This window comes from Salvelinus namaycush, chromosome 4 (assembly GCF_016432855.1).
Source record: "Salvelinus namaycush isolate Seneca chromosome 4, SaNama_1.0, whole genome shotgun sequence".
NCBI classification, from domain to species: Eukaryota; Metazoa; Chordata; class Actinopteri; order Salmoniformes; family Salmonidae; genus Salvelinus; species Salvelinus namaycush.
The window spans coordinates 59,391,496-59,418,096 of record NC_052310.1 but is presented as its reverse complement, the minus strand read 5'-3'; the positions used below and the strand labels follow the sequence as shown (position 1 = coordinate 59,418,096).

Genomic DNA, 26,601 nt, shown 5'->3' with positions numbered 1-26,601 from the left:
TGAATGAGCCACGAATATGGCATTGCAAGACAGGAAGATGTTCCTTATCACAGGCAAGGTAAGTAAAAAAAAAAAAGCTAGCCATCTATTAGAGCCCGACTGATAAATCGGTTGACCGGTATTATCGGCCAATATTAGCCTTTCACAGAAATATTCATATTGGGGCGGCAGGTAGCCTAGTGGTTAGCATGTTGGACTAGTAACCAAAAGGTTGCAAGATCAAATCCCTGAGCTGACAAGGTAAAACTCTGTTGTTCTGCTCCTGAACGAGGCAGTTAACCCACTGTTCCTAGGCCGTCATTGAAAATAAGAATTTGTTCTTAACTTCTTTATGATAGGGGGCAGAATTTTCACTTTTGGATGAATTGCGTGCCCATAGTGAACGGCCTCCTACTCTGTCCCAGATGCTAATATATGCATATTATTATTACTATTGGATATAAAACACTCTGAAGTTTCTAAAACTGTTTGAATGATGTCTGTGAGTATAACAGAACTCATATGGCAGGCAAAAACCTGAGAAATATTCCAAACAGGAAGTGAGAATTCTGAGGCTGGTCGATGTTCAACTCATCGCCTTTTCAATTCCCTGTAAGATATGGATCTGTTTGCACTTCCTACGCCTTCCACTAGATGTCAACAGTCTGTAGAACGTGGAATGAAGCCTCTGCTGTGATGTTGAGCCGGATGGGAGGTGTTTCAGTTAGTGGTCTGGCAGAATGCCAGTTCCTGGTCACGCGCATTACACATGATATCGCCTTGCGTTCCATTTCTTCTAGAGACACGAAGGAATTCTTCGGTTGGAACGTTATTGGATACTTATGATAACAACATCCTGAAGATTGATTTTCTACTTCGTTTGACCAGTTTATTCGACCTGTTATATAACTTTGAAGTTTTCGTCCGAGTTCGCTTGCATCTGCGCGAGCGTTTGGACATGTGCACTAAACATGCTAGCAAAAGTAGCTACTTAAACATAAGTAATGGACATTATCGAACAAAACAACGATTTATTGTGGAACTAGGATTCCTGGGAGTGCTTTCTGATGAAGATCATAAAAAGGTAAGGGAATATTTATGATGTAATTTCGTATTTCTGTTGACTCCAACATGGCGGAGAAATGTTGTTTTTATCTGAGCGCCGTCTCAGATTATTGCATGGTGTGCTTTTTACGTAAAGTTTTTTTGAAATCTGACATTAAGAACAAGTGTATCTTTAATTCTATGTAAAATATGTGTCTTTCATCAATGTTTATGATGAGTATTTATGTTATTTGACGTGGCTCTCTGCAATTTCTCCAGATATTTGAGGCATTTCTGAACATGGAGCCAATGTAAACCGAGATTTGTGGATATAAATATGCACAAAACATAAATTATTGTGTAACATGATGTCCTATGAGTGTCATCTGATGAAGATCAAAGGTTAGTGATTAATTTTATCTCTATTTCTGCTTTTTGTGACTACCATCTTTTGCTGGGAAAATGGCTGTGTATTTCTGTGGCTATGTACTGAGCTAACATAATTGTTTGGTGTGCTTTCCCCGTAAATCCTTTTTGAAATCAGACAAACACAAATCAAACATGTGTAGCTTTAATTTGGTGTCTTCCATGTTGATTTCAAGGAAGTTTGATTTTTATAGTAATATATTTGAATATGGCGCGCTACATTTTTTCTGGCTTTTGGCCAAGTGGGACGCTACCGTCCCACATATCCCAGAGAAGTTAACTGACTTGCCTAGTTAAATAAAGGTAAAATAAAAAAATTGGTCTTTATTACACAGATACAGCTCCAATATTATATACATAGAATAAACAAATATGTCTGCTCATTTGCGGTCATTTTTAGTGTTTTCAATGGTTGCATGAAGAGGGTGCTCGACCAGCTGCTCATTAAAAATCATTCAGCCCTAGGTCACAACGTGTGAGAGAGAGTAGGCATGGTGGTTTGAAGGTGAGTAGCTTGCCATAGCCAGCATATTTGAATAAGTAAATAATCAAAAGTACACGTCACCAAGCAAGGAGCCCTGTCCTCATCACATTCTCACTTCGTTAACGTAGCTAGCTCAGCGATCTAGCCAGCAAGGTAGTTAGCTTAGCTAGCAATCTGTGCTAATACTGGACTGTCGCCAAAGTGAACTCTCGTCCTTGATACAAAAAGAAAATGGTTACTGTCTGGGCCTATTATGTTAGCTAGTGTTCTTATTTAGTTAGTTTTCCCAAATATGCAATTTGCAAAAAGCCAGACAGTTGGCGCAGATCTATCGTTCAGGCCATGTGCTTGCATTCATGATGAGATAAGAAGCTTATGTTAGCTAGCTAGCTAAATTAGAAAACGTGTGACTAATACTAGTGCGGCAAGTATTTGCCTGCATAAATGTTTTCAGTCATCAGCTCATGCCATTTGCAGTTGAAATTTATAGCCAATACATTTTGTATTGAATAACAGTGGAACGTACATATGGTTTCTGTAAGAAAACATTGTCATAATGAACACCTAGCTTGTGCTTGTTTACAGTGGTTCTTCCTGTAAAAGTTACACCATACTGCCGCACTCCTTGTGGGCTGCCGCAGAATTCTATGGCACATTATCAGCCTTTGTTACCATTAATGTTAGTTAGTGCTAGTTTGACCACCAGAGGGCATCTTTGACAAGCATTTGATAGCCTTCAATATTGGCTGTACTAGATAATTAAAAAACATTTTTGTAAGAAGTATATGGGATTGATTTTAAGAAATGTAGCTTAATTGATATGATTCATTTTATAGTGTTTCTATTCCAAGAAAAAATTAAAACAAAACCCTCAGGGTTTCTGTTAGGAAAATATGGTGCTGTACAACGTGACGGTCGGGAGTAAGCTACAGTACTAAGAGCATAACATTTCCACACCCTAATTGTAGTCTAACCAATACCCAAACAGAGATTCAGTGAAAATAAAAATCTCATTGATTTATCAAGACCAGTCCCCATGCTTCTCTCAGAGCAGCAAGAAACGGTGATAAAATAGTTGACCACAGCAGGTAGGCTATTGCTTCAAATCCTATTGCTTCTAAATTCAATATACTTTTAAAATAAATAAGACCTACACCACTTTTAACAGCACATTACTCAACACTAGTGAGACTCATGTCGCCTACGGTAGGCCTAAAGTACAATCGTGGCTAAAAGTTTTGAGAATGACACAAATATTAATTTCCACAAAGTTTGCTTCTTCGGTGTCTTTAGATATTTTTGTCAGATGTTACTATGGAATACTGAAGTTGAATTACAAGCATTTCATAAGTATCAAAGGCTTTTATTGACAATTACATGAAGTTGATGCAAAGAGTCAATATTTGCAGTGTTGACCCTTCTTTTCCAAGACCTCTGCAATCCACCCTGGCATGCTGTCAATTAACTGCTGAGCCACATCCTGACTGATGGCAGACCATTCTTGCATAATCAATGCATGGAGTTGTCAGAATTTGTGGGTTTTTGTTTGTCCACCCGCCTCTTGAGGATTGACCACAATTTCTCAACGGGATTAAGGTCTCGGGAGAGACCTGGCCATGGACCCAAAATATCGATGTTTTGTTCCCCGAGCCACTTAGTTATCACTTTTGCCTTATGGCAAGGTGCTCCATCATGCTGGAAAAGGCATTGTTCGTCACCAAACTGTTCCTGGATGGTTGGGAGAAGTTGCTCTCGGAGGATGTGTTGGTACCATTCTTTATTCATGGCTGTGTTCTTCGGCAAAATTGTGAGTGAGCCCACTCCCTTGGCTGAGAAGCAACCCCACACATGAATGGTCTCAGGATGCTTTACTGTTGGCATGACACACGACTGATGGTAGCGCTCACCTTGTCTTCTCCGGACAAGCTTTTTTCCGGATTCCCAAAACAATCGGAAAGGGGATTCAGAGAAAATGTCTTTACCCCAGTCCTCAGCAGTCCATTCCCTGTACCTTTTGCAGAATATCAGTCGGTCCCTGATGTTTTTCCTGGAGAGAAGTGGCTTCTTTGCTGCCCTTCTTGACACCAGGCCATCCTCCAAAAGTCTTCGCCTCACTGTGCGTGCAGATGCACTCACACCTGCTTACTGCCATTCCTGAGCAAACTCTGTACTGGTGGTGCCCCGATCCCGCAGCTGAATCAACTTTAGGAGATGGTCCTGGCGCTTGCTGGACTTTCTTGGGTGCCCTGAAGCCTTCTTTACAACAATTGAACCGCTCTCCTTGAAGTTCTTGATGATCCGATAAATGGTAGATTTAGGTGCAATCTTACTGGCAGCAATATCCTTGCCTGTGAAGCCCTTTTTGTGCAAGGCACGTTTCCTTGCAGGTAACCATGGTTGACTGAGGAAGAACAATGATTCCAAGCACCTCCCTCCTTTTGAAGCTTCCAGTCTGTTATTCAAACTCAATCAGCATGACAGAGTGATCTCCAGCCTTGTCCTCGTCAACACTCACACCTGTGTTAACGAGAAAATCACTGACATGTCAGCTGGTCCTTTTGTGGCGGGGCTGAAATGCAGTGGAAATGGTTTTTGGGGATTCAGTTAATTTGCATGGCAAATAGGGACTTTGCAATTAATTGCAATTCATCTGATCACTCTTCATTACATTCTGGAGTATATGCAAATTGCCATCATACAAACTGAGGCAGCAGACTTTGTGAAAATTTATATTTGTGTCATTCTCCAAACTTTTGGCCACGACTGTATATAGAAAAATATTTTTTTCAATGTCATGACCAATAATTCGATTTAGAGGATTGGAGGACTCTAAATTAATATCTAAGGGGCATTTTCCGTTAGGATCTCTGAGAATATCTAAGGTGCTTTTATTTAATTCTAAATGAAATAATAACAATAATAATCACTTTGTTAAAAAAATTATGATATTCTGATGATTTTGTTTTCAAATAACCTAAAGTGAGTGAGAAAAAGGCCATTCTTGAACATGGGGTGAGACATTCTTACTAATTTGTAAATAAAGCCAGTTTGTTATTTATAATTATTTATTTATGTTTTTAGAGGGAGAGAAACCAAAAGCCCACCGTCGCCTCATGGGTCTCCGGTCGCAGCCGGCACGGGTATCGAACCAGCATCTGTAGCAACGCAGTCTTAGACCGCTGCGCCACTCATGATGGCCCCATCCACAAAGTTTTTAATGCAGATCAATTGCCTTGCACAAAGTATCAAAATACAGAGAGGTGTTGGCAAGAGTCTATTGTCCTGCTAATAGCACATAATGGGCTATTATAATACATGGTGAGTCTATTGTCCTGCTAATAGCCCACTTCACAAAATAGATGGCATCATGAGGCAGAAAAATTATGTGGATATATTGAAGCAACATCTCAAGACATCAATCAGGAAGTTAAAGCTTGGTCGCAAACGGGTCTTCCAAATGGACAATGACCCCAAGAATACTTCCAAAGTTGTGGCAAAATGGCTTAAGGACAACAAAGGCAAGGTATTGGAGTGGCCATCATAAAGCCCTGACCTCCATCCTATAGAAAATTTGTGGGCAGAACTGAAAAAGTGTGTGCAAGGAGGCCTATAAACCTGACACAGTTACACCAGCTCTGTCAGGAGGAATGGCTACCCGAAACGTTTGACCCAAGTTAAACAATTTAAAGGCAATGCTACCAAATACTAATTGAGTGTATGTAAACTTCTGACCCACTGGGAATGTGATGAAAGAAATAAAAGCTGAAATAAATCATTCTCTCTACTATTATTCTGACATTTCACATTCTTCAAATAAAGTGGTGATCCTAACTGACCTAAGACAGGACATTTTTACTAGGATTAAATGTCAGGAATTGTGAAAAACTGAGTTTATATGTATTTGGCTATGGTGCATGTAAACTTCTGACTTCAACTGTCAGTGTGAAAAGTGCAGTTTCAGACTTACTTGGAGACAAAGTTTAATTAATTCAGCCAGCCACCCGTTGTGGTGGTTTAGCACAAACACTTGTGTATACTTCTTATCCACTGCCATTGATAGACACATCTTTAAGTTGTACCTAAGAAGGTAAACTAAACAACTTTGTATTTAATGTCATATTTATAGAGGATATAGTTGCTTTTTGGTAGATATCCTGTAAATCACAAATAAAATGTTCATAAATAACTTAGCTTGCTACCTTGATCAGTGACGGTGATCAGTAAAATATTTCTGTCCTGCAAATGTTTATCCAACCCGCACTGAAATCCAACCCGTACTGGATCCCCACATTAAAGGCACTTACATTACATATATAAAAAGATAAAACAGTACATCATATAACATTATTACGCCACTACAATACAAAATGTATAAAACCACCGTACAACAATATTACAATGTACGTGTGTGTGCGTATGCTTGTGTCTGCACCTTTGTGTGTGTCTCTTCACAGTCCCCGCTGTTCCATAAGGTGTATTTTTACCTGGTTTTTTAAAATCTGATTCTACTGCTTGCATCAGTTACATGATGTAGAATTGAGTTTCATGTAGTCATGGCTCTATGTAGTACTGTGTACCTCCCATAGTCTGTTCTGGACTTGGGGATTGTGAAGAGACCTCTGGTGACATGTCTTGTGGGGTATGTATGGGTGTCTGAGCTGTGTGCTAGTAGTTTAAACAGACACCTCGTTGCATTCAGCATGTCAACACTTCTTACAAAAACAAGTAGTGATGAAGTCAATCTCTCTTCCACTTTGAACCATGAGAGATTGACATGCATTTCTCCAATGTTAGCTCCCCGTGTACTTTTAAGGGCCAGCCGTGCACACACGTTACTTTTCCTCTTTGTGGTACCTGACCACACGACTGAACAGTGTGCTCAGGTTTTACCAGCAGCAGACTATGATCGATAATGTCAAAAGCCACATTGAGGGCCTCCCGAGTGGCGCAGCGGTATAAGGCACTGCTACGCAGTGCTATAGGCATCACTACAGATCTGGGTTCGATCCCGGGCTGTGTCGCAGCCAGCCGCGACCCATAGACCCATGAGGTGTCACACAATTGGCCAAGTGTCGTCTGGGTTTGGGGAGGGTCTGGCCGGCCGGGATGTGCTTGTCCCATTGCGCTCTAGCTACTCCAGTGGTGGGCCGGGTGCATGCACTATGACACGGCCGCCAGTTGGACGGTGTTTCCTCCAACACATTGGTGCGGCTGGTTTCCGGGTTAAGCGAGCAGTGTGTCAAGAAGCAGTGTGGCTTGGCAGGGTTGTGTTTCGGGGGGCGCATGGCTCTCGACCTTCGCCTCTCCCGAGTCCGTACGAGAGTTGCAGCGATGGGACAAGACTGTAACTACCAATTGATATCATGAAATTGGTGGAACAACCCTTTTATTGTTACACATGACCTTAACACTTCCTTGGCTTGCTGTACAAGAGGATGGAACTGTGCTGAGAGGCATGTTCCCATGCTGCTGTCTTGATGTATGCAGGGTTGGATCTGAAAAGTGTGGAGGCTGTTAGGAAAGTACAGTGTACTGACATCAGCAAGATATCCTATAAAGAAAGCCTGCTCTGCTCTTCCATCTATCTCCACCTTCAAACCAACAGATTAAGAACTCTAGTCCTTTTTGCACCAGCTGCATGAAAGTGAGGCTCATTAAAAAAAAACTAAGAGTGCTGTGCTTTCTGTTATCGGGGCCACTCAGAGAGGTACAGGTCAAAGACCTTGCAGCTCCACTTGCTTGTTACAGCTGACAACTAGAACACAAACAGACTGCTAATAATAGCGGTGGGATCAGAGAGGAGGACCATGGAACAGAGGAAAGAACACAGGTCACCATGGGATACAGAACACAGGTTACTATGGGATACAGAACACAGGTTACAGAACACAGGTTACTATGGGATACAGAACACAGGTTACAGAACACAGGTTACTATGGGATACAGAACACAGGTTACAGAACACACGTTACTATGAGTTACAGAACACAGGTTACTATGGGATACAGAACACAGGTTACAGAACACACGTTACTATGAGTTACAGAACACAGGTTACAGAACACAGGTTACAGAACACAGGTTACAGAACACACGTTACTATGGGATACAGAACACACGTTATTATGGGATACAGAACACACGTTATTATGGGATACAGAACACAGAACACAGGTTACAGAACACAGGTTACTATGGGATACAGAACACAGGTTACAGAACACAGGTTACTATGGGATACAGAACACAGGTTACAGAACACACGTTACTATGGGTTACAGAACACAGGTCACTATGGGATACAGCACACAGGTTACAGAACACAGGTTACCATGGGATACAGAACACACGTTACTATGGGATACAGAACACACGTTACCATGGGATACAGAACACCGGTTACCATGGGATACAGAACACCGGTTACCATGGGATACATAACCGGTTACCATGGGATACAGAACACCGGTTACCATGGGATACATAACACCGGTTACCATGGGATACAGAACACCGGTTACCATGGGATACAGAACACACGTTACTATGGGATACAGAACACACGTTACTATGGGATACAGAACACACGTTACTATGGGATACAGAACACAGGTCAGCATTAGAGACCGAAAAGAGCCCATGTTTCAGTGAGAGAACACAACGTTTCACACTGTCTTGAATGGTTGAATGTGCGGAGTACCAAAAAGAGAGGAGAGACTAGCAGCACTCCCCTTGGAAGAACACACAGACAGGCGTGTGTTCGACCCCCCCCACACACATACACAGATCTGTCATGGTAAAACACTAGCACTCCTTGCAGGTTGCCAGCCCTCCTCTCCTCCTCCTCCTTTCCCTGCTGTAGTACAGTGCTGTATGTTCTCTCTCTCTCTGGGACCCAGCCTTAGTCACCGACCATGACAGCAACATAAACACATAAACACATCTGCAGAAGAAGACCCTCTTTCACGGCCCTCTCACCCTGCACCTACCCCCTGGGGAGGGAGGGATGGAGAGAAGGGGTGGAGGAGGGAGAGCGAGGGGAAGGGATAGAGAGGCGGAGGGATGGAGAGAGAGCAAGAGAGAGAGAGAGGGAATGACAGAATAAGTATTCTATCTCCAGCTCAGTGATCACTCCATCTCTCCACCTCCATACCTGGGGGTCTGAGGTAAGTCTAAATATACGTCGCAAATGGCACCCTATACCCTATGTAGTACACTACTTTTGATCAGGGTCTATACTCCGTATATAGTTCTCTACTGTTGACCAGAGCCTATAGGGATTAGGTAAGGAATAGGGTGCCATTTGTGGGCCATCCTGAGTCTGGGCTGCAGTGGAAAAGAATCAGGTCATACGAGCCTCGTCTAGGTGCAATTTCCTGCCTCTTCAGGAGTGACAAGCAGATGCAGGCGGAGGTTAATTGATTGGGCTATAAATGAACATGCAGATCTGTCCATCTAGCCATACACACACACGGGAACGCATGCACACAAGCACGCACGCACACATACACAAACATACTCACACACTGGTCCATTGTCTGGCCTGCCTGCTGGCCGGTGAGCACTACGGCGGGATGGGGAGGGGTGGGCCTAAATATAGTCGACTGGGACCCTGAAGGACTCGTAAATTAACCCCCCTCCACCCCACCACCCCAACCCAGCCCAGCCAACCCGGCCTGTCAGACCCTGTCTGATGGATTTACTTGGCACTTGAGGAATGACAGCAGCATAAAGCATAAATTCCCAGGAGGAAAAACCGATCCATGTTTACCCCTCTGTTTACAACGATCAAATTGTACCACAGTGAGGAGAGAGGGAGAGAGCGGTGTGTCTGCCTGCTTGAAAGTGTGTGTGTGGGTGCGCATCCGCGCGCGTGTTTAGAAAAAAAGCTCCGCTCGCTCTGCTCTTAGCTCCGGAGGACAATAAATCACTTAGTTATAATTGGCGGGCGGTTACATGCATCATTGGAAAAGTTAAACCATTAAATGCCAAACCTTGTTAGGGCTTTTCAGTGGGGACGTGGGGAGGCCCAGCAGCCCCTCCTTGAACCTGGGAGAGGGAGACTCTAAAGTGGCCACTGTTTCACCCCAGACAGACCTGTCACTACCATGGAGTAGAGCAGACGCAGTCACACACACACACACACTAAAGGCTTGGAGAGCAGACACACACTTTCTTTTTATCCTGTCCAGGGATGTTGGACAAGGTAAGAACCACCTGTCGAGGATCGGTGGAGGAGGGAGGGATGGCGGGAAAGGGGTGAGGGAGCTTATTCAAGCCCAGTAAGGTGAGAGCGTGGCTGGGATGCAGACACAAACACAGCCCCTGTCTGGGTCAAGCCCACACCACAGGACCACCACTCATGCTTTCCTCCATTCTGGATTGTGTCCTACACAGGAGGGACAACTCAAGGGGGTGAAGGGTTGGGAGTGACTGGTCCATTAGCCAGTCACTAGGGTTATCTCAAGTACTACAGGTACATACAAATATTAAATAGAAAACCATGGATCAAAGGCAAGCATAAAGTAGTCTGTCTGATACCAAACTCAAAGTCCTCCTGACTTCTGAGTCTGGAGAAGCTGTTTGATGTTGTCGACACCATCCATCAATAATGAAGGACATTGTGCTTCTGACTGGCTGGTTTTATACAACAGGTGGGTCTAATCCTGAATGCTGATTGATTAAAGCCGCATTCCAGCCCGTGTCTATTCCACAAGTTACCACCAGCTAAATCTATGACGTTAAAATGCCTATTTACTCTGTTCCATCTGACTGAGCAGTCCACTGTCTCATCAGCCCAGCCAGGCATTTTATAAACATGATCTCCACTATAAAAAAGTATCTAGACATGCATCGATAATGAAGCTGGTTTTGTACAGTACCCGAGCTCCACCCCCTTCCATTACAACTGTTGGAGTTTCAAATCCAGGTCTCAACCCCCCAGGAAAACAACATGTCTGAGAGAACCTATCAAAAATCTCTACATTTCTGGGTGAATATTGTACCAATAGACTCCGGTCCAGACCATGTGGGTCGTGTCAGCCAGGCAGGAACAGCTTCAGATAATGGAACACTTGAATAAGGTTCTTACACTGCCAAGCCAAGTTCAATCAGTTCAAGATAATTGGCTAATCAAGCAGTTCATTATTTGGATAACATGTACTCCTCAAAAGAGACATACTGTTAGTGGACCAACTACAGTACACTTTCTTTTCTGTTACTGATGTGTTCACTAAAACCTGAGACGGGACAGTGTCAACACTTAATTGACAGAGTAAAACCCAGTCTGTGCAATGTATCGCTAATGTACACACCTTACATTCAGTGGGACACAAAGGGATTTTCTGACCGATATCATCCCACTGGGCACAGACATCAATTCAATATCTATTCGACGTTGGCTCAACATAATTTCATGAACAAAAATATAAACGCAACATGTAAAGTGTTTGTCCCATGATTTCATGAGCTGAAATAAAAGATCCCAGAAATGTTCCATACGCAAGCTTATTTCTCTCAATTGTTGAACTTTTCTTCTTTGCCAAGATAATGAATCTATCTGGCAGGTGTGGCATATCAAGAAGCTGATTAGACAGTATGATCATTACACAGGTGCACTTTTTGCTGCGGACAATAAAAGGCCACTATAAAATGTGCAGTTTTGTCACATATGTCTCAAGTTTTGAGGGAACGTGCAGGCTGACTGCAGGAATGTCCACCAGAGCTTTTGTCAGATCATTTTATGTTAACTTCTCTACCATAAGAGAATTTGGCAGTAGGTCCAACTGGCCTCACAACCGCAGACCACCTGTAACCACGCCAACCCAGGACCTCGACATCGGGCTTCTTCACCTGCGAGATCGTCTGAGACCAGCCACCCGGACAGCTGATGAAACTGAGGAGTATTTCTGTCTGTAATAAAAACCCTTTGTGGGGAAAAACGAAATCTGATTGGCTGGGCCTTGCTCCCCAGTGGGTGGGCCTTGCTCCCCAGTGTGTGGGCCTATGCCCATCCAAGGCTGCGCCCCTGCCCAGTCATGGGCGCATAATCCAGCGATTAGGGCGTAATTAATTTATTTCAATTGATTGATTTCCTTATATGAACTGTAACTCAGTAAAATTGTTGAAATTGTTGCATGTTGCATTTACATTTTTTGTTCAGTATATACAGTACCTTCGGAAATGATTCAGACCCCTTGACTTTTTCCACATTTTGTTACCTCACAGCATTATTCTAAAATTGATTAGATATAAAAATGTCCTCAGCAAATTATTTTCACAGAAAATAAATACCCTATTTACATATGTATTCAGACCCTTTTCTATGAGACTCGAAATTGAGCTCAGGTGCATCCTGTTTCCATTGATAATCCTTGAGATGTTTCTACAACTTGATTGGAGTCCACCTGTGGTAAATTCAATAGATTGGACATGATTTGGAAAGGCACACACCTGTCTATATAAGGTCCCACAGTTGACAGTGCACATCAGAGCAAAAACCAAGCCATGAGATTGAAGAAATTGTCCGTACAGCTCCGAGACAGGAATGTGTCAAGTCACAAATCTGGGAAGGGTACCAAAATATTTCTGCAGCATTGAAGGTCCCCAAGAACACAGTGGCTTCCATCATTCTTTTGAGGAAGAAGTTTGGAACCACCAAGACTCTACCTAGAGCTGGCCACTTGGCCAAACTGATCAATCGGGGGAGAAGGGCCGGTCACTCTGACAGAGCTCTCTGTGGAGATGAGAGAACCTTCCAGAAGGACCAACTATCTCTGCAGAACTTCACCAATCAGGCCTTTATGGTAGAGTGGCCAGTTGGAAGCCACTCCTCAGTAAAAGGCACATGACAGCCCACTTGGCACCTAAAGACTCTCAGACCTTGAGAAACAAGATTCTCTGGTCTGATGAAACCAAGATTGAACTCTTTGGCCTGAATGCCAAGTGTCACATCTGGAGGAAACGTGACACCATCCCTTCGGTGAAGCATGGGGGTGACAGCATCATTCTGTGGGGATGTTTTTCAGCGGCAGTGATTGGGAGAATAGTCAGGATCGAGGCAAAGATGAACTGAGCAAAGTACAGAGAGATCCTTGATGAAAACCTGCTCCAGAGTGCTCAGGACCTCAGACTGGAATGAAAGTTCACCTTCCAACAGGACAATGACCCTAAGCACACAGCCAAGACAACGCAGAAGTGGCTTTGGGACAAGTCTCTGAACGTCCTTGAGTGGCCTAGCCAGAGCCCGGACTTGAACCCAATCGAACATCTCTGAAGAGACCTGAAAATAGCTGTGTGTGCAGCAACGCTCCCCATCCAATGTGACAGAGCTTGAGAGGAACTGCAGAGGAGAATGGGAGAAACTCCCCAAATACAGGTGTGCCAAGCTTGTAGCGTCATACCCAAGAAGACTTGAGGCTGTATTCGCTGCCAAATGTGCTTCAACAAAATACTGAGTAAAGGGTCTGAATACTTATGTTTTTTATAAAAAAAAAAAAGAATTTGGGGTCTGAATACTTATGTAAATGTAATATTTAAGTTACTTTTTTATCAATTAGCAACATTTTCAAAACAAATGTTTTTGCTTTGTCATTATGGGGTATTGTGTGTAGATTGATGAGGGGAAAAAACAATTTAATGATCAATGTTGGAATAAGGCTGTAACCTGACGAAATTTGTAAAAAGTCAAGGGGTCTGAATACTTTCCGAAGGCACTATCTTTGAGTAACGGATTGGGTGGTATACCGTATACCGGGTATTTGTAAAAAGCCACGGGATGGTTTTTCAATACCGTTGAAACCATTTCTTTGAAGTTTGAATATGTGCAGCTACTTTTTAAGTAAATACCTGCAGTCAACTTGTGCGATACGTTAGGAGATAAAGCATTGCATTCTTCATTTCACCTGTCACATTATTACAAAGCTTACAGTAGTCCCCGTCACGTGGTGTTTGTTTACGAGCACACAACAACGAGAGACCGGAGCCTTGTGAGTAACTCACTGTTCTTCAGCATGTGCCAGGAGATTTAATTACACTATGGAATTCACAACTAAATGTTTGCCAGCTAGATATCTTATAACTATTAAGTTATCTGTCTAAAATGTGCTTAATGCTCTGCAGTTGTGCATTTGGTTAGCTAATTTAGAAGATAGTTAGCTATCTAGCTAAGTGGTTAGCTTCTTCCAAAATCAAGCATTCGCTTGGTAACAGCAGAGAAATCCCTCCTGGATCAAGAGCCTTGCTGGCTAATATTTGTGTTGTGCGTGCAGCAAACTGTGAGTAGCATATTTGCTCCCGAGTGGCGCAACGGTCTAAGGTACTGCATCTCAGTGCTTGAGGCGTCACTACAGACACCCTCGTTCGAATCCAGGCTGTATCACAACCGGCCGTAATTGGGAGTCCCATAGAGCGGCGCACAATTGGCCTAGCGTCGTCCGTGTTTGGCCGGTGTAGGCCCTCATTCTAAATAAGAATTTGTTCTTAACTGACTCGCCTAGTTAAATAATGGTTAAATGTAAAATGTAAATATTTGAGTTACTTGTATAGTTTAGGTCAGAAACTGTACAAAATGTTTGCAATGCGCTCATTTAGTTAGCATTATTTATGGGATTTTACATGTACTTGTTAGCATTGCTAACCTTCGGATTACAGCGCATCAGTGGGATTTGAAAACAGCACCCCTTGTGTTCAGTGCCGGTATTACCGAATACCCCAGTATGGCAATCTGGATACTCCACCAAGTTTCAATGCTGGACTTTGAGTCGGAAGGTTGCACTAATTAGTGTGTATACTCCCATTGCACCCTCCATAGTGTGTACTTAGTATACCCTACTAAGTGTGTACTCAGTGTGCCCTATGTAGTGTACACTCACAGTGAGGGCTCTCCTTGGCGCCGGCCTTCAGCAGTAGTTTGGCTATGGGGGTGTTGTTGGTCATGATGGCGATGTCTAGCGGTGTTAACCCTTGGCTGTTGGGTGTGCTGAGGTCCAGCTCCTCAGCTGTGTACTGGTAGAGAAGGATCTGGACAGCATCTAGATCCTGCTGCTCCACCGCCTCAAACAGACACTCACTACCTTGCATGCTCTGGAGGAGAGAAGAGGGACACACACACACACACACACGTCAGAATACAAACATCATAATCGTTGACGTCATCCTCATCAGCAGCATTATCATCATCATCATCACCATCATCAACAGTACTAAACACACTTTTAAAAACACACCCAAACCTGAAAACAAGGCAGACAAAGCAACAACATTAAGTGGAGTGATTGCCAAGTTCCTGCATGATAATTGATGTGTGACAATTGGACCATAGAGAGGAGAGGTGACATAGCGACGGTACATGAGAGAGAGAGTGAGAAAGCGAGAGAGGGGGAAAGGAAAGTGAGAAGGTGAGAGAAGAGAGGTGAAGAGAAGGAGGTAAAACTGCAGTGAAAGTGCTGAAGCTGTAACATTAAGGAGTATTCAACCGGGGTTCCGCAGAGGTGCTGCAGTAGGTCAGAGAAAAAATAAAGAAAATACAAATTATTTAAAATGTTTTTATCAATATCGCTAGCAACAACAGAATATACACATTTTTTATGACATACCTACAGTTAACTATGTACACTATTTCTGAACTCCTATTATTGAGCAAATTACACTCACTGGAGTATCTGAAATAGGCTTTGAACAAGCACCCGCGAATAGGGTATCAGTGCGGCAAGTACTGCTGGTAAGCTTTCTTTACTTGGACATACATTTTTGACAACACATCGCTAACCTCTAACCTGCTCATAGCGAAAATGTATTTGGAGATACTATACCTTTTATAGCTAATAGGCTATGTTGGAGTTTATACTTCATCTTCTAATTATAATGTGGGAAAGTCAAAATAATGAAAAACTGATTACTTCTTCCTGCCATGATCATTCATCTGATGATAAGACCAGACGTGAAAACAATATTTTTTTGGGATTGTATGATGGGGTCCCTGGGTCGTTGGTTTGCCTGCGAGACGGTCCCTGGGTAAGAAAAGGTTGAAGACCCCTGCTGTAACACATTACCCCAACACTGAATGTGATACAGATAATGGTAGGTCATCGTTCAGCGTGATCGAAATACATACGCCTGGAGGACTAATGAGAAGCGCGCGCGCGTGTGTGTGTGTGTTTGTGTGCGCCTGTGTAATGAAAAACCTGTTAGAACATTTGGTCTAAAAGTAGTTGCATTTAGAAACCAACTACAACAGAACCAGTCAAGAGAGAGAGAGGCTAAGGAAAGGTGACGGAAAGTGAGAAAGTGAGAGAAAAGGGATGAAGAGAAGGAGGTAGCATTGCAGTGAAAGTGTTGAAGCGGTAATAGGAGACTAGTGTGGTTCTAGGTACCGATTCCGACTGACATTTTCGCTTATAAATCGATCTGTGGACACTGTAGATCGAAGTGGCTTGCATTACTTTGGGTATGTCTATTTATATTTAAAAGGTTTTGAATATCGAATCCGTACTTTTGGAGAAACAGTGCGACTGTTGAACCCAGCACCTTTGTTATTGTCTTATTGATGAAACGGAGCAGATGAGCATCCGGCAGCATGGTAAAAGAAGTTGCAGTATATATTCTGCTGTTCCATCGTGCATGCAATGATGTCAGAGGAAAAAAACACTGTTCATTGTTTTCAGTAACTTTTGTTTTTGTAATATCCCAAACCGACGTGGCAGTTTCGCCAATTGAGGAATCTAGCTTTAAAGAGGAGTTAACAACAACCTGTATGTGAGATAATGTGTAGCCAGGTGGAATTTATCAGATTGAGAAACATCAGCTCTAGAGTTTTAAGAGCGACTGCCCCTAAAAAGCAACTAATCCCTTTGAAAGCCTGTGTGGCATCGAGTCAGAAACATTTATTCTAGTGCCAAAATGTACTACAAAGTGTAAAGAGGATCATTTTGGTCAAAGCCAGTCTCCTCTAAAACAGAGTTTGGAACCTCAGTGTGTCACAACGAATAAATTATAATTCAAACCCAACATTAATTATGTCAACAAATCATGCCCCCTTTTACCAAGCTCCATGTGCAAATCGCCCCTCCACCCACTTCACTGCCCTTAACTGAACGGGGCAACAACCGGTGGTGGTGAGTATAACCAGAGGTATTGGAATATAATGACCTCTCTGGTATAACTTAGCTAATGACGTTATATATGTTATTGTTGATTATGCAGGTAGCTATCTAGCTACCTCATTACAACTTAGTTAGGTCATAGCTCATATACATTTCTGTATTGTCTAGATACTGCTGGGTTATGTAACGTTATCATTTGATAACGCTAGCGAGGGAGGCTAGCTAGCTAGCTAACGTAAACTCACTCACTTTTGTACATCGCCTTGGTCCGTACAATTGACCTTATTTTAGCGCCCCAAAAACGTAATACTTCCAGATCAACTGTAATGTCAATACCATTGTAAAGCACAATTTCTCCCCTTTCCAACAGAATCAATTGCATGACCCCCACACTGCACGTTTCTGCATGATTCAAGAAGGCAATGAGCCCCGTCGGGTCTTTTTAAAAATGGCGGGTGGGGAAGCGAAACTAATGCGTGATAGTGAGAAGGAGAGATGTGGGGATTTTTTTTTTTTTTCACTCGATCTGTCCAACTTATCACCTTATCGCCTCTAAAATGTAAATAAAACACTATAAAGAGTTTATATAATGTGTCATTATATATTGCTTTATGCGTGCTGTACGTTACGGCATGACATGATGTAACGGAGAGTCCGTTTTTTCAACTTTTCTCCAATACTATAAAGCCATTACCATGTCGATCAACGCTTGAATAGAAACCTAGTTCACACCACAGATTTTGAAGTCAACACAGTCGCTACAGTCCCATTAGTTTTCTTTGTAGCCTCGTTTGAATGTTGCGGTTGCGCACATTTGTACGGAATGGGGTGAGTTTACGTTACTGACCTCTCTGGTATAACTTAGCTAACATTATTGCTGGTTATGTAAGTAGCTATCTATTGAATAAGCGATGCAGGCTGGCTAACATTAGCTAGTTAGTTACCTCATTACAACTTAGTTAGGTCGTAGCTCATACAAGTTTATTGTGTGTTGTCTACATACTGCTGGTTATATAACGCTATCATTTGATAATGCTAGTGAGGCAACTCTTCCTTAATGCTAGCCTACAAGTCAGATTTGCAGGTCAGTTCGTAGCTCATACAAGTGTATTCTGTATTGTCTAGGGCAAAACTAAATAATGAATTCAGTTATGGTGGTAGCTAACTCATGTCTGAGTCTCACTAATACAGTGAACTAAGAGCAAACCGTGATAGCTTTACCAGCCTGAATCTAATCTGGAGATATACTCAGTCTATATCTGTAAAGTATATAATTAGGGTTTCCACTAGTTACCAGAGCCACAAAGTCAACATTGGCTACATCGTAAAAAATTATTAAAACAATAGTGCTTTTTGGTCTTAATTTAAGGTTAGGGTTCGGAATAAGGTTAGCAGTGTGGTTAAGGTTAGTTTTAAAATCACATTTTAAGAAGATAAATTGTAGAAATAGGCGGGATTTATGACTTGTGGCTGTGGTAACTAATGACGACCTAGAATTAGCTTGACCCGAGTTACTGTCCTGATGACACAGACGGCTTCATCAACAACAATGTGTGTTATGTGAAATGTTGAATAAAAAAATACCCTGTTTGATAAACTAATAGGTTAATTACCCATCCAAGCTGATACAGTACAAGTAGTAGAGTCGTTTTGGTTGTGAAGTACAATATAAAAAAGCTTTGTCCTTTATAAGAAAATGCAATTTACCACTTGGCTGTCTATTGTATCACCCTGTCACAGGCCCTCCCTGTCAACACCCCCTTATAAGATGAGGAAGTACATTGTTTATGAGGATTGCCTGCTGCAGTTGTTCGAGAGATGTCTAGTTTGCAGCCGAACATGCAACATGGAGAAGACCAGCAAGGGGACCCTCAGCATCACATAGACATGACTTCGCTGTGAGTATTCCTATAAATGGAACGGGGAGGACACTTGAATCAGGTTGGTGTCGTTTGACCTAGTCAAAGGTCAAAACTGTTTAGAATTTTCTCCCAATTCACCATAACCTAGCCTGGTGGAACCAGCCTGATCGCTGCATTTACTATTCTATTTCACATATGGCATCTGAAGTGAAATAGAAAGGTGAATGTGGCAATCAAGTTGGTTCCACCATGCTAATCATAACCACCATTGATAACGTAATCAGTGCCCTGTGTGTGACTGTGAAGTATCTTTGATGAGGGGCCAGGAGCTGATCTACGCTGCCATGCCCATCAACAGGGCGCTGGCAAAGACCTTACCTCCAGCCTCACCTCTTGCCTGTCTCCGTCGATAGGGAGACCAGAATTAGGTAGGTTTAGTCTGACCTGATCAAACTTCAACATAGTATACAGTATGTTTGTTTGTCAGATATCACCTATCCTAACTGCCATTGGTAATAGAACAGTGACTGTGTATGTGTTCACAGATGCATCTATAGAGTCAGCACTGGGAGATGTGATGGAGTCCTGACCGACAGGATTGATACTGACGTCTCTGAATGGAGAGAGACCTGGCACTCAACACATCCACAATGTGGGACTGAAGGTATTTACTAATAATACAGTACAGCAGAAATGTCCAGTATTTGCACCACCCTTATCATTCCATCCATCACTGATGAACTCTGCCTATTTCTACAGATTGGCAGGACTGTAGATGCCTTTGGCAGATGCCATCCTCGGTCGTTTGACGGGGAGACAATAATTGGGTAGGTTTTATCTGACCTCTTCAAACTTCAACAGTACCTGCTTATGTGTCAGATATGACCTATTCTAACTGCCATAGATTATAGAAGTGACTATGTGTGTACAGTATGTGTTCACAGAAACATGTATGGAGTCAGCACATTAATTGAATGGTATCAGTCAATATGGGGAGGGAGAAACCCTATGTATTCTGCAACAGGATCAGGGATCTCCTGTTGTATACGGGACACCACACAGGAAGGTATAACCACTCTGACATGTTTGCCAAAGTAGCCCCATTACCAACAGACAAAATGCTGAAAGGCACAGTATCTGTATCAGCAGGGAATGACAATGAAAAGTGAAAGGTGCACATTGTTATATTAGCAGAACACTGATTCTATGGTATTATGTAAAGAGTTGTTTATTCTACATGGACCTGATACTACATTTGAAAGTTTAGAATATCTACATAAATTCAGGAATTGCATTCTTCTCATATTACTCTGTAGGCTACTGGCCTATTCAAAGCATCTAACCACACATCTGCCTGTAGATATGGAATTCAACCTGCAAGAGGTTTCTTTGTTGTGATAAATAGCTGTGGGCAAGATTCTGACAGATGGGCGTGTCTTAGTGCTGGCAAGGACACACACAAGAAACACCCACATCAAACCACACCTCCAAGACAACTCACATTTGGCTTCTGTCTGGCTGCCAGCATTTCTTTTGGAGCTAGCCCAAAATTTAGGCCAAATCAGCAGGTGCAGATCCCCTTAAAGATGCAATGTGAGAACAGCCTCTTTTTCACACACACACACAGAGATTGAGAGAGAGAGAGACAGATATACAGAGAGAGAAATACAAAGAGAGAGAATGAGGAACAGAGAAAGAGGGAAAATAAAGGAGTCAATAGGGAGAAATGATGGTACAAGAGAGATAAATGAGATAAACAGAGGGAGAGAGAGAGAGAGAAGTCATGCAGAAGAACGGCTCCTGACTTATTATAACTTTTTGGTTGTTAAGAGCGAGATTGACATGCTTAAATTAGCAAAAAATGTATAGGTAATCAAATTGTACAACTGAAGATCGACACAGGCGGAAAAGATTGGTCTTTAACTCACTCTGTCAATCTTCATCGTGGTAGCTAGCCAAATTCAAATATGTCAGCTAGCTTACCGTCTAGCGCCATCTGTTTACTTGTGGTAACCATAGCAACATGGCCACTGAGGCAGCGCTAGCAGCGTTAGCAGCAGCAGAGACTGAGAGACTCCCCCCCCCCCCCCCCCTTTTTTTGAATGCCCAGCAGAAATCAAATGGGAAGAATCAATTTTAAGCACAGAATTCTGAGCGAGAACCCAGAAACGTTGTTTGCCGACTACTCACAAAACAGGACTGTTACAAACCTGTTATTTTACACAGACCACACTACTGCCTGGCATACAGCTGTAACCAGGCATTTCAGCTATACAACAAAAAAAGGCATCTGCAAGGGAAGACAAATCCACATTTTTGAGGACAGCGATAAGGACCAGGAAAACAGGTTTCTGACGGTAAACATGTACCAGAACGGCACTGTCATGGTCCAGGGCATAAAGACCAGTACTGTCATGGTCCAGGGCAGTGAGGCTGCACTCAGCTCTGTTGTGCAGGACTTCCCCACCCTAACGAAGATAGCGGAAAGCAAAAAAGAAAAGGAAAGCACCACGACCTCTCCCCTCACCTCAGGCACCCCAACAGCAGGACTATCCTCCCCCCTGCCTGCCTACAACCACCAGAGCGCCTGCCTACAACAACCAGAGCCAAACCACACTACCATCAGCCTGTGCTGGCTCTGTTAGAGGTATGGGTTACTGAGCTGAAGGAGCAGCCCCCCAGCTACACCACCACCAGACACAGAGCTTCTACAGGACCAGCTCAACCAGTGCAGGACCCAGCTGAAGAACTCTGTCCAGGAGCTGAGAGAGCCTTACCACAGAGCTTGAGGAGGTAAAGGCCACCATGAGGAGAGAGCTGGTGCAGGTAAAGGAGGAGATGGAAAAGGATGTCATCAAGAGAGTGCTACAGCACAGAGAGCAGACTGTAGAGACTCGAGAGAAGCTGCAGCCCCTCACCACCCCTAACAACCCCACCTTTACCCACAACCTCCCTCCATACCGATAACACTTTACCCACACCCCCAGTCAACAAGGAGACTCACATGGGGACACCTACTACAGAGAGAAGCTCTCTGGCCCCCCCTGACACACCCCTCCATGTACACAGGCCCTGTGTACTCCAGCCCCAGACCGTAAACACACTAATCTGGTAAAACCCACTGAGGTGGCCATCCTCATTGACTCAAATGGGAAATTCATCCAAGAAGATAAACTCTTCCCCCAACACAAGGTGTGTAAAATATGGTGCCCAAAAACACAGGATGCGCTCCACATCCCAGCCTGACTTTGGCACACCAGGCCACATTATTATTCACACCGGCACCAACAACCTGCGAGAGGAGCAGGAGAGAGTAGGCAGCCTGGTCAACAGAGTAGCAGAGAGGGCCTCTGAGGGGTTCCCCAACTCCCACATCACCATCTCCACTCTGCTGCCCCGCAAAGACTTTCATCCCCGTACCATTCAGAAAGTCAACGCTGACATCACCAGAGGGTGTGGCCTACTCCCGAACGTACACGTTGCTCACCACCCAACAATCACCTCAGAGCATCTGCACGACCACTCCCACCTGAGGAAGCAGACAGTAGGGATGTTTGCCAAGTCTCTAAAGGATGTGGCACTTGGTAGACAAACACCCCATGCAGCACTGGACAGAGGACCACCGAGACCCCTACCAGACCACTGCACCACCAAGGAGCCCCAGGCCCCCTCAACGCCCCACCAGACCCAGCGCACCCCACAGGCCCCACCCACCACCAGAGCATCCCACTTCCATCGGCTTAGCCAGACCGGACCGGGCCCAGACCACCACCCCTACCAGACCAGAGAGGAAGCCCCACGGCCCAGACCTGGCCCCCCTCCACTCCACAGGGCCCAACAGCAGGACCAGTGCAGCTACGCAGAGGTCGTCAGAGGACAAGAGAACCCTGTAGGATTATGTGAGATTAAACAGCTCCTCCAATACATCTGCACTAAACACACACACCTATTGTACTATAATTTACTTGTTCAATGAATAGGAATATTTATATATATATATATATATATATATATAACAGAAATAATGTTAGCTGTTATCCTGTTTATCTCACTCTTAACAACTTATTAGTTAGTAGTTACTTTATTTCTGACTGCTATTCTTTCTTTTGGAACATGAAATCGCTATCAGTTAGCATGTGGAACATTCAGGGCCTAAACTCATCAACCTTTGGACTGAAGAGTTTAGCACTGGAGTTCAACAAAAAACGTAAAGATGTTGACGTCATCATTCTGCAGGAGACATGGTGTAAGGCTGACATTGTCACTCACTGTCCCACAGGCTACAGAGAGGTAATTGTGCCATCACAGAAACACAGCTCTGTCAATAGAGGCAGAGACTCTGGAGGATTGATCATTTGGTACAAATCCGAACTACAAAATCCAATTGATCCCCTCAAAATGGGTAAATATCACATTTGGTTAAAACTGAAAAAAGAACTTGTACTACAGAAAAATATGTGTTCTTTTGCGCAATATATATCCCCCCCTCAGAATCCCCATATTACTCAGAAGAGATCTTCCCCACCCTTGAGGAAGAGACGTGCCATTTCCAGGCCCAGGGAAATGTGCTCATCTGTGGGGACACAAATGCGCGCACAGGAACACTACCTGATCTAACGAGCACACGAGGGGACAGCTTTATTACAGGCCATACTGTTTCTAACTGTCTTAATCTCCCCCATAGAAACAACAGTGACAGCACCGTCAACAAAAACAGAAGGGATCTGTTGCAGCTCTGTAAAAGCCTGGGTCTGTACTTTGTCAATGGTAGGTTACGGGGGGACTCTTTGGGGAGATTCACCTACTGCTCACCTCTTGGCCACAGTACAGTAGACTATATGATCACAGACATTGACCCCTTCTCTCTCAGCTCATTCACTGTCAAGCCACCAACACCTCTGTCTGATCACAGCCAAATTACGTTGTTCCTCAAAAGAACAGACATGGAAACAACCATACATTCACAGCCCAGTAAGCTATACAACATCAGCAATTCATACAGATGGGCCCAAAACAGCACAGAAGAATACCAGAAAGCAACCTGTAACCAAAATATCCAAACACTCAGATAACTTTCTGGATACCACATTCACTCACAGTAAAGAGGCATCAATCTAGCAGTAAAAAATATCTTATAGCAGTAAAAAATAGCAGTAAAAAATAACCCTTATTCAAGGTTTCAAAGACCTCTCTGATGAGAGTAGGCTACCCATCCTGTTGGGGGAGGACGCAGAGAGCTGTGGGCTGGCAGCACACTATATTGCCGTCTGCCATAAGTCGAGGGACAGTGTCTGACAGAACAATCAACCTGCACATGTACTCTACTGTATGCTTATTGTTATTGTTGAATGTATGGTTATTTTGACACTTGGTTATTGTTGTTACTGTTGTCCCGCTGACAATTTTGATTCTCATTTTTATATTTTTATATTGTAAATATCCAAAATAAGCTTTGGCAATATGTACATTGTTACGTCATGCCAATAAAGCAAATTAAATTTAATTTAATGGCACATTCTGAAGGACACTGAAGGAAATCATCTCCGGGGGCAGCCATTATGGAAGCAGCCCTGTTCTATTCTGTGCCTCTATTCTGTGTCTCCTCTACTCTTGGGCTTACAATCAGAGGGGCTGCCTCATAGAGATCCTATTAAAATTACTCGTATTCTAATTCTATGGGCCGCCCACTGTTCTAAAGAAATTATAAACCAATTACAGGAAATGGGACAATACACACCAACCCAATCTGTATTGATCCTAGTGTTCCCGAGACAGAGAGAGACCTCCAGCCTAGCCAGTCACTGTCTGAACCCAGAGTCTCAGATACACAGAGAGACCTCCACTCTAGCCAGTCACTGTCTGAACCCAGAGTCTCAGATACACAGAGAGACCTCCACTCTAGCCAGTCACTGTCTGAACCCAGAGTCTCAGATACACAGAGAGACCTCCACTCTAGCCAGTCACTGTCTGAACCCAGAGTCTCAGATACAGAGAGACATCCACTCTAGCCAGTCACTGTCTGAACCCAGAGTCTCAGATAAACAGAGAGACCTCCACTCTAGCCAGTCACTGTCTGAACCCAGTGTCCCAGACACAAAGAGAGACCTCCAGCCTATCCAGTCACTATCTACACTCTTAGAATTAGTGGAGACTCGACTATTGTTATTCATTGTTAATATTTGCACCTTTGGTTAGTTGAGCGACTCTTGGAGGAACCTTGGAGGAATGTTTCAATGTAGCAAAGGGTTCATGGCAGAACAATGGACTGGAGGTGTGGATTAGTAGGGGCATGGCTTTCAGAAAGATCTTTTTAGGCCACCTGTGGGAGTAAATGTCATTTCTGTTCATCTGTTCTGTTGTACTGTCAACACATGTTAAGGTTGAAAACTGACAGTTTTGTAGAATCAATGAGGCTTAAAGTGATGTAAGAGTTAATCAAGAGCCTATGCAAATCCCAAAGTTGTAATAGTTAGCATTTTATTACTATATGTAATCAGTAATGTTAATATTGTACTACAATATGCATAAATATTAAAGGAAAATAAATGAATCACATGAATCACATTTACTCTAATGGGTGGCCAAAACCTGAAAGTCACGCCTCCAATCTTCTGATAGGCTGCCACCAAAATACCTCTACAATATATTACTAATAATGTAAAAAATGTAACACTTCCCCATCCATGTGAAAAGGTTTGAACCTTAACACATGTATTCCCCGAAAACCCTTTTCAAGGGAACCCTTTTCCTCAAAGAACATTTTAGAACTGGAAAGGTTTCCCCTATGGGCAATTATTTAAAGGTTAAAGGTTCTTCCGGGTTCCTTTACTTATAAGAGTGTAGTAAGTCACAGTATAGTCCTCCTGGACACTCTTATCTGGGCTGGCTGGTATCATTTGATCTGATGAAGATGAGACGCATAACAGTCCCGTATAGATGCTCACCCATACACACAAAATTCCACACACACACAAACAGGGCACGCATGCACGCACACACACACACACAATTCCCAACTCACCGAGCCCTTGCGATGACCGTGGCGGTCTCCACGGCCGAAGAAGTAGGCATCCTCAAAGGAGGAGTGGCCACCTTTGAGCTTCTCTGATAGGTTCCTGTACAGGCGCTTGGCAGCGCTGGGAGAGGCAGGGCCTCCCGAGCACTTCCTGGTTTGGGACAGCTGCAGGTTCTGCATCTGTTGAGTCATGCTGATAGAATAGAAGTTCCTAAGGAAGAGAAAAGTCATTTGAATGTGTAAGACCAATTTCTTTTGAGGACAGTAATAGTCTACATTTCTACCCAATTATATATTGGCTGACAATGAAGACAGTACAAATTGATGAGTTTGAAAAATGGATGAGTTTCAGGTTCTGTCATTGTGACAGAACATAAGTTCCTAAAGGAAGGGAGGAAAATATATTAGAAAAAATAGCAAGGCACTCTTCATATCTGGTGTAAGTTAAAATCTTCATCATCTTCACATGTCCTCAAGGACTATTAAAGGCCCAGTTCAATCAAAAATGTAATCTTCCTGTGTTTTATATATATTTCCACACGATGAGGTTGGAATAATACTGTGAAATTGTGAAGACTATTATAATGCCCTTTTAGTGTAAGAGTTGTTTAAAAAGACCACCTGAAATTTCAGCGTGTTTTGGTGGGATGGAGTTTGGCCTTCCATGGTGACATCACTATACATTAAAT

At 43.2% G+C, this 26,601-nt stretch overlaps 1 protein-coding gene across 1 annotated transcript in view; it reads right to left on the bottom strand.

Moving 5' to 3' along the window:
- ankfn1 (ankyrin repeat and fibronectin type III domain containing 1) overlaps positions 1–26,104 on the bottom strand; it is a 101,420-nt gene extending 75,316 nt beyond the window's left edge. Inside the window, exons 1-2 of the mRNA XM_038990866.1 lie at positions 25,905–26,104; positions 14,807–15,015 (exon numbers count right to left, since the gene is read on the bottom strand). Coding sequence (XP_038846794.1) covers positions 14,807–15,015; positions 25,905–26,104 — 409 coding nt within the window. The remainder of the gene's footprint in view (positions 1–14,806; positions 15,016–25,904) is intronic.
- Between the last annotated feature and the right edge of the window lie 497 nt (positions 26,105–26,601).